Below are 9,475 nucleotides of genomic sequence, written 5' to 3'. Positions count from 1 at the left end.
TAGTGATCTAAACGCTCTTTACGGGTGTATATACCTATGTATTTAAAACCCTACGCAAATTATCGGTTAGGCCGCACCTGAAACCCTAGAAGAATTCGTAGCCAGGTCCTGCCGTTGAGAACTACACTACACAAATTGTCAACCGTGCGTCGAAGTACAGAACTCCCCAATCACGAGGTGATGCCCGAGGGCTAGCCGGATCTCCGCAAAGGCGGCAGGGCACGCCGCCGTGTGCCGCCGGGCTACCACGTCCGTGCAGTGCGCCGCCCGCTTCTTCCTCGGCCCCTTCCTCGCTCGCCGATCGTCAAATCTGGCCAGGCAGAGAGACGCCACAGGCACACTAATAAAACACAGCACAAAATGCGTCCCCGGCCTGGTTGACAGACGAGAGCCCCTGACCCTCCTCGCCTTTCCTTCCTTCCTTCCTCGCCCTGCCGCAGTTCCACCCACCTCTTTGCGCTCCCTGTCCTCCCTCTCCACGAAACCACCACCCGCTCCCCCGACGCCCCGCGCGCGGGCCGCGAGGGAAAAGCCGCGGCGAGAACCCCGGGGCGGGGGCCGGAATGCCCGCCGACAAGCGCCCGCTCCCGCCGCCCGCCTCTGCCGACGACGGCTCCCGCGGGCACGCCGCGGCCCGCCACGCCGCCGCCAGCCGCGGCCGGGGCGGGGCCTCGCATGGGCCGTCGGGAGGCGGGCCCGCCGCGCGTCGGGCGACGGCGCCGCCCGGGGAGCCGCACTACGGCGGTGAGACGAACGGCACCGCCGGTATCTCTGTCGCTCGATGCCCACGCGCATCGCGTTCGGCGCCGCGGCCTGTGCGTATCTCTAAGGGGTCTCGTCCGTGGTTGATTGGTTCCGCAGATCCCGACGCGGAGGGCGGGCGCGGCGGAGGATACGGGAGCGGCGACGATAGCGACTCGTCCCTCAGCGCCGGCGACGACGACGACGGCGGCGGCGACGAGGAGTAAGCCTTCCCTGCCCCTGCCCCTGCCCCCTGCTCCCTTCTCCTCTGCTGGGCCATGTTGGCGTGCCCGTCAACTCAAGGCGATCCGAACTCCTCGCCGCTTCATCTCTCGTGCAGCCGCCCGCTAGGCGCTAGCTATCTCCCGCCGCCGCTGCTGCTGCTGCGCCGCTTTCCTCCGGGCTCCGGCGAGGAGATAGACATGGGCCGTCTAGCTGGTCAGTTCAGCGAAAGTGATGGTATTTTATACATCCGCGATGCTCCACGATTGCATCGCTCCGATTGCTCGTGTTTCGCTCTGTTGTCTTTGGGCTAGCTGACTATCGCCACGAGATAGTCGATCCTTGCATAAACAGTGAGGCCTCCGGCATCATGATGGCTTGCATGCTTTCGCCACGAGGACAGGACACCATAGCGGCGGCCGCGAATGCCAGGAGCAGCATTGCTCCTTGACCGCTGCTGTCATGCTGCCATGGCGTAGACGCTGATTGCACATCGATCTCCTGCTTGTCGTTGGCGTTCCTGACCCTGAATGCAAGACCACTTCTCGTTGCATAGAGTCACTGATTTGTTGATTACGATGTTATTACTACCAGTATTATTTTGAGCTCCCAGTTCATGTCTTCTGCTAGGAATAGTTTCTTTCCGAGAATCCATAACTTATTCTCTTTTCTTACGGTTGAATAGCCAGTTAGCTAGCTACTCATTTCCCTCTGCAGCTCTATCCACCATGAATTATATATGTGGTCTCGAGTTCTTATTTTAAGAAATCAAGACTGTAAGGTACCAATCAGGGGATGACAATTCGCAACTAGAAAAACTAATGCACATCGTTGTCACTTCACTTGTCGCGCATTTTGGCACCAGCTTAATGGCCTGACAGGTTGCAGTCTTCTTGAGCCCAGAAAATCTCTGACCTCACTATCACGATAGTTCACCACAGGATAGATAACTCGTGAGTTTCAATGCCGTGCGGAGTAGAGTCAATCGCAATGCCTTGCAGTGTAGGATGACCCGCTACCTGTCTTTCATGGTCCTCTTATACCTAGATTAGACGTGTTTCTTCCAAGCTAGGAGTAAACGTTTTGTGGCTCCAGTGTTATAGCATTTCTATAAGCATGATTTTTCGATAGAAGTTGCTTGCTTCCATCTGTGTAAATTTGGTTCTATACTGCATGAAGTGCTGAACTAGAAGCCACACTGCATCTTGCTCTTGCTATTTCACCGCGTAGATTTATTATATCCACTGGCTAGTGCTCGATCGCTCTAACTGTCTCCTGTAGCTAACTGTGGCGACTTGTTTCCTCTGCATTATCGATCAAAGTTTGACAGCACCCTGTTGCCTAGGCTTCCAAGTTATGTCAAACATAAGCTTGCTCTGTCCCCTGCTGGATGCTTTTTCTCCATTTGCTCTACGAAATGAAAGGACAGAGATGAGTTTTCCCGGCGTGTGATCTAACTTCAGCTTGTTTGATTCCCGCCGATCGGCAAAGAGGTTTGGTTGGCCGAGCGCCGGAAGGCGATGAGGCAGTACGGCACCAGGCGCGGGAAGGGTGCGCGGTGCGCCGGCCGGCCGGCCTCCGCGGCAGAGCCTCCAAGGGCTATGCCGTATGCGCGGGCTGCACAAGATCGACGACGGTGATATGGCTACGATGGGTGGTAGTAGCTCGGGAAGCTGATTGCCGACGAGTCTTCTAGCTATGTCAGGAACAACCTTATGCCAAAATCGAGCGGCATGGAATGGAAGTACGGCCGCCCTCCGCTTTGTCCCCACGCAGGCGCTTGCTACAGTCGGAGGAAGAGGAGCCCAGCAGAAGCACGGCAGGCGAGGCGGCGTGCATGTCCTTGGCGTCGCTCGCTGCCGGCCTCGCCCCTGGTCTCCCGCCCAGTTCCCCAGGCCAAACTAGTCAGACTCAGACCGCGGTGGAGGGAGGCGACCCGAGCACCAGGCCCCACACGCCACACGCAGTATACCTCAGACGACCGAGCACAACGCGAGCACGCATCCATCCATCCCCAGTTCCTTATTTATTTTCCGGTCCTCCTCTCTCTTTCTCCGCCCTCCCGTCCCGTCCCGCACCCACCTGGCCTGGCCTGGCCACCTCCCTCCTCTCTCTCCCTTCCAGTCGTCCCGTCCTCCCCGTCGACCGCCACATCCCCCGCCCCTCCCCCACACGCCTCGCGAGGGCGGCCACCGCCGGGATCCGCGGGCCGGGATCCTACGCCAGAATGCCCGCGCAGAAGCGCCAGCTCCCTTCGCCATCGTCCTCCTCCAAACCCCGCGACCACGTCGAGGCCAACGGGGCGGACGCTCCCTCGTCCGCCGCCGCCGGCGGGGGAGGAGGAGGGCTCCATCCGGCGCCGGCCGGAGGCGCCGCCAATCGGGCGACCGACCCGCACCCGCAGCCGCAGCGCGCAGGCGGTGAGCTTAACCGCATCCGGGCCCCTCGTATCTGGCTGGCAGGCAGGCGGGCTGCCGCGTTCTGTTCTGCATGCCCCCGTGTGAATATGGCTAAGAAGCGTGCGTGTTCTGTTTCTTGTGGGTCTGGCAGATTCGGGCGCGATGAGCGGCGGCGGCGGCGCGTACAGCGACAGCGAGTCGTCGGAGAGCGACGGCGACATGGACGAGTGAGTCTTCCTTCCTCCCCCGGGGTCTCTCCGGCCGGTCCTATCCCGGCCTTCCGGTCTCGTGGATCCCGTCTGGCTGTCTACGCGATTTATCTTTCGGCCTGCTCGCGCGGCCATGCTTGATGCTCCTAGTCCCAGCCCCCTCATCGTATCCTGTTCCCACCCACCCATGCCGGTGAATCTTGACGTTTCCGCCGGAACTGGTGGTCTCAGATAGTCTGTTAGACCGTCAGAGCGGCGAATATCGTTGCTTCTTCGTTCGGTGATCAGGCCAGCGTGTATCGCTACCCTATGCATACGACCTGCGGCGAATATGTTTGTCAACTAACAGTCTTCCTTCCTGTTTCTGCGAGCTATGCATACGACCTCTTCGATGGTATGCATGCTTCGATCATATTGCACGCCACGCCATGCCCGTGAGCCCGTGAAGGAGATTCCTTGGAATAGTATTCGCTCTCAGTCCCACTTGTCTAAGCTACCAGTGCTGCATTGTTATGCCTGGACTGGAGTCACCGGCTAACCACTTGCATCTGCTCTGCTTGTCTCGTGTTTTTTTCTGTACGTTAGAATGGTCCGCAGTTTCGTTGCTCTTATCTGGCGGCTGTATGTTGATAATTTGGCATAGCTTGTGAACTTCTATTTGAAATTGTCTGTTAGCTGTCCTAGACGATTTTCGTTGATGTTACTTTACTATCTAGTTAGCTGTTCTAATTTTGTTTCATGTGCAGACTCCTCTTTTCCTTGTGTGATTTTCCCTACTAGTACAGCAGTCCTATTGAAAATATACATGCTATGGAAATTTATATGGAGCAGCGTTGTAGATCAGAAGTGGTCTCAAGACCATATCTGTTATTCTTTATGTCTGATATCGTACCTTATTTGATCTATTGCTACTGCTTTATGTTGAACTATTTAACAAAAAATTCAAGATCTTTTAGGTTGATAGATGCTATAAAAGACTTGATGTTTCACACAGCTTGAACCTTACATGTACTACTTTTTTCTACTCAGGTTTGTGCTCGTGAAATTAGCAGAAATCCGAAAAGAAGTCCAGTGCCCAATCTGCTTAGGTATATATACCTGTTGTCATTTTGATTAGAGGATGGATTCCATTTTTCTCTACATGTGTCACTTTGTGTCACATGCAGATATGACAGATGAAAAGTCTGATTCTTTAATTTGCAGGCATTATCCGGAAGACAAGAACGGTTATGGAATGTTTGCACCGATTCTGCAGGGATTGCATTGATAAATCTATGAGGCTAGGGTATGCTGCTAAACATCATTTATCTACAAGCTTGTCACGTTATCAATATTGACAATGTGAAATACACAGCCTAATTTTGTTTTAAAAAACATAAAATAAACCATTCCTCGTTTGACAGTACAAACTTATTTTGCAGAAATAATGAGTGTCCAGCCTGCCGTACTCACTGTGCAAGTCGACGTTCTTTGAGGGATGATCCTAATTATGATGCACTTATTGCAACCTTGTATCCAGATATCGATAAGTACGAGGAAGAGGTGATGTCTATGTTACATCGTCAACTTTTTTTATTCTTATTTAGGCCCATTTAGCTCTTCTTGTGGTGTTCTCATATACTTGAGGCTTCAGGAACTTGCTTTCGGTGAAGAGGAGAGGACTCGGAATAAGAAGGTAAGTTTATCTGCTGGGTAATAAGTAATAGCTACAGCACTGCGTTTCACATCTTCTCATGCAGTATTTATCTTCCTTCTCGTTTTTATTTTATCATTGATATCACTTTTTTGATGGAAGATTCAAGCAACCATCGAGGAGATGATTCGAAAGCAGTCGGAGGCCCTCGGTAAGAAGCGTCCTACGGCAAAAGCTACTGCCAATGTTTTTGCAAGGAAGTACAGGAGAAATGTGCGTACCCGTGGGAGAGGTAGAACGGTTGCTCGTGATATTGCCCCTACTGGCTCTGATGATGAGGATAGAGAAGAAGAAAATGCTAATGTTGAGAGCAAAGAGTTGCCTTCTCCTGATAACCACTCTCCAGATTCAAGGCAGAAAAGAGGTAGAAAAAGGCCTGCACGAACACCTTCTCCTGCTAGAACCATTGGCAGTAGTGACCACGGATCTGAGGAGAATGACGAAGTAGTATCTCTGAAAGAAGGTTTCACCACCTCTCCATTGCGGGGTGAGATGCTCGCATGGGGAAAAAATGGCACAAGAAGCCAAACTCGGTACAACAATGTTGGTGGAACAAACGGCAGGCTGGGGAAGGGTGGGCGTTTCGCGAAGTTGGTGGACCACCTCCGTGCAACTGATGAAAACAAGGAGGTACAATAGAGCCGCATGCGCAATTATATAAATTCCACATTATTTTTCCTGGGCATAAATTTTGGCATTTATAATCAAGAAATTACTGAAAAACTGGAAGCAGTTGCAAAAGGGACACTTCAAAGAGGGACAAAAGTAAAACTTTCCTGAGCATGCCCTATGTGGTCATGCATAAATAGTGGTGCTAGCCTTTTCTGCATAGTATGAGCATTCCTCTGCAATGCATTCCTCTCCTATTTTTCTTGTTCTAGTAGTTCTGCTCATGTAGATCTGCATTAAACTGTTTCACATTATTTTTCATGTTTTATAAAAAATAAAATATTCTTGCAGTTCAACTTGTATCTTGTTCTTCTTCCTCTTGATGGACAAACAATGCCTAACTTGGAAAAGCCCTATCTAAGTTGTCGACCAAGGGTGTCCATTCGACATCTTCTACAGGTGATTGTTTACAAGCCTCTCTTCAGTTTTAAACTTTTGGGCAGCTTTGGTCCATGTAGTTAAAATCAAATAACCAAAAGCGTTTCGTGTTTTCAGTTCATTGCTCTTCAGTTGTCTTGGCAAGTTGAAGAACTTGAGATGTATATAAGGGTGGACCTCCACAATAGAAGTGTTGCAGTGAAGGACTCTGGTTCTGCTGAGACAAAACTGTCTCTCTTTGATGGCTTGGAAAGATTGAGGGAAGACGAGCTTCTGTTGGACCTTCACCCTTCATTTGCCTCTGGTAATGGTGATCTGGTAAGAACCAACCTTGAAATGAGTTTAGCTGTCATTTATTTGCTCATTGTTGTGCCATCTTGTAACCTTGCATTTTTTCCCTTTAATTGCCGCTTGACAGGAATTGATATATGCTTTGAAACGCCAAGGCTAGATATCTATTTTGTGGCGGCCTTTTATCATTGTTATCAGTTTGTGGATCACAGCTGGTTTTATGGTGCATATCAGGTCTTCATCGGGATACCGGTGTGTGTATAAAGGATTCCATGTGCAAAATGGCGAAATTGCTTTTTCTCATGAGTTCTTGTTTAGACTGATCGACTGTCTTTGTAACATATATAGATGTTTATGGTGTTAATACTAGTGAATTGAATTGGAAGTGTTAGTTTAAAATTGGTAAAGTAAGATGTCTCCTATTAGTTCATTTATATACCAGTTGGTGGGATCATGGAAAATTGGGAGCTAAAGTGGTCAAGAAATTATTCGTTGTTTTCATGTTCATGCTCTTTTTTTTGCGGGGTTCATGCTCTTATTTCTGATCATATATCCTCTGTTTGACATTTTGCTTCTACACGCAATTACAATTGTGACCGATCAAATAAAAAGACCATGCAGCACTAAAAAAACACACGTGATGTAAATCTGTGAGAGGCTCATTATTGATGATTTTTCACAAGTAGTATGTGTCATGGAGTAGGTACCTCAACTATTGGCCTCACTGGGCAAGCATTCGGCATTCCTGTTACTTTGTTTTATTGTTGTTGGTGTTAGGCCTCTCCTTGTGCTCCAGGATGTATACCTTCATGCATACCCCCATCAAGTTCTGCCCCATGCTCAATCTCGCCCCACAAGCAGCCCGCTGTTGTAGTTGTCGATTCTATCATCGGCAATGAAATGCTGAAGTTTGGCAACAATAACAAGAGGAATCAATTAATAATAGATGCAAAAGATAAGGTGGTGCAGAAATTGTAGATCCCCTCAACAATGAGAAAATGGCATAACTGTGAAGAAACATGACATAAAAGCGAAGAAAGCGACATTGCGAAGGGATGGTAAGATTAAGTTCATCATGAATTCATGATCTAAGACGACCACGGGAATAAAGAAATAACACAACCCTTCAAATGGGGTATTGAACAGCTTGAACTTGGACGTATACCCGTGTGGATTAAAAGTGTATCAGTGATGCACCGTGTAAGAAGATGACTGAAATCCATCAAAGTACGAAGACATGACCAAAAAGAAGTTGTCCACACGGATGCGCTAGAAGAAGCAGACTCACACTGAGAAATGAGTTTAGAATAGAATGTTCTGGCAGAACTGAATATTACCTTGGCTTGGATATCAACATTAAGGGGCAGCCCGGTGCATGTAGCTCTCGCTTGCGTAGGGTGCGGGGAAGGGTCTGACCACTTTGGGTCTATTGTACGCAGTCTTTTCCTACATTTCTTCAAGAGGCTGTTTCCAGGACTTGAACTCGTGACCTTATGATCATAAGGCAACGGCTTTACTACTGCGCCAAGGCTCCCCTTCTCGAAGAAATGTCAGTGTGATAATTTATGTGATAATCTTGGATATCAAACATTCTCAAAGAAATATCGGTGTGATAATCTATGAACACAAATCGAAAGTGTTGAAAAGATCTGGTCATAATGAATCATACCCACTTCAAATCCCAAAGGGTTTTTAAACATTGTGGTAAAGGTTTATACAAGCCTAGAGGCGGGGGAGGAAAACACTACAACGGTCTTCGGCATGAATCACCTCGTCACATTTGTAGTGAACATGTTGAGTGAGTTACAGTGCAGATCTTACTAAATAGCATTAGGAAGGCATGAAGAATATTGCTTCGATATCTTTAAACATACATAAATTATTAACCACTCTATTGAATGAATAAAAATAAGTAGCCATAGTGGGATGTGCAGTCACATGCATGAGCTGTTTACATGGAGACCAGGCACTTGAAGAGTACATATATAGGGAGGAACTGCATACTCCCGTAAAATACTAAAACATAATTTAGTATTCACAAAGGGGCAATCATATTGTATAGAGAGCATCACCAGAATGTGGATGACTCATGAGAATCGCATACCACATGTGAGAATCGGGTCGCTTGATGTCCAGAAGGCACCAAAAATTATCGAGATATGTAATAAAGTATACGTTACAGACGTCTAGAACAGGCTATGCGAAGTCGCTTCAAGAAACATGTTGATCCAGAGTTCTGCTATAATCATGAATTGCAAATGGATGAACGATTGAAAAGTACTACATACTAAGTGATGTAATAATCTGCACATCTATTCACTAAGTGATCTATTCAGTAAGTCACTCCTACTATCACACTCGAAGATGTGCTCAAGGAATTTGAACGAGAAGACTTAAAGATTGTGGTACTTGGAGAGAGAAACTTCATATGAAGGATTTGCCCTCTTTGAGTTCTCCTAAAGTTTATAAATGAAGGTTTTTAATGAGGAAATTGGTGCAATACCCTTTCTCTATTTATTTTTCATGGAAGGGTTTTGAGAGTTTTACTGGGGCTTAGACATACTATGAGTAACAGTCCAAGGGGGCGTTAGAAAACCGACCCCATGGGCAGGCTTTCCCTTTATCAAGTCAATATATAGAAAGGGTAGGTTTGCAATTGTACACACCTATTCTATCTATAGATACTGAATAATAGAAACGAGAGTGACACTCTACATCTTGTGTCTATTTTGTGTCTTCCTTCTACTTTTCGCACTTACGTGCATTCCACCGTAGTCTCAATACATTTTTACTCTTTTCTACTAAAGTAAAGGGCATTTTTAGTTCCTCAACTTATGCAAAGTGTGGATTTGGATCTCATAGTAAAGCTCACA

General features: G+C 48.2%; 1 protein-coding gene across 3 annotated transcripts; it reads left to right on the top strand.

The window, feature by feature from the left end:
• Positions 1-355: 355 nt before the first annotated feature.
• LOC123062299 (putative E3 ubiquitin-protein ligase RING1a) lies at positions 356-7,032 on the top strand. Of its 3 annotated transcripts, none has more exons than XM_044485758.1 (10): positions 363-744; positions 862-964; positions 4,601-4,659; positions 4,775-4,856; positions 4,993-5,113; positions 5,205-5,246; positions 5,367-5,894; positions 6,225-6,332; positions 6,429-6,629; positions 6,730-7,032. In XM_044485758.1, the coding sequence occupies exons 1-10, from the start codon at positions 564-566 to the stop codon at positions 6,760-6,762; spliced, it is 1,458 nt and encodes a 485-aa protein (XP_044341693.1). In that variant the 5' UTR covers positions 363-563; the 3' UTR covers positions 6,763-7,032. The 3 variants fall into 3 exon arrangements, with proteins under 3 accessions (XP_044341691.1, XP_044341693.1, XP_044341690.1); XM_044485755.1 differs by lacking the exons at positions 363-744; positions 862-964 and adding exons at positions 2,999-3,383; positions 3,514-3,589; XM_044485756.1 differs by having other exon boundaries at positions 356-964.
• The last annotated feature ends 2,443 nt before the right edge of the window (positions 7,033-9,475 follow it).

This window comes from Triticum aestivum, chromosome 3A (assembly GCF_018294505.1).
Source record: "Triticum aestivum cultivar Chinese Spring chromosome 3A, IWGSC CS RefSeq v2.1, whole genome shotgun sequence".
NCBI lineage: Eukaryota > Viridiplantae > Streptophyta > Magnoliopsida > Poales > Poaceae > Triticum > Triticum aestivum.
Note: the sequence above shows the minus strand (reverse complement) of the source record. Positions and strands in the feature narration are given on the sequence as shown.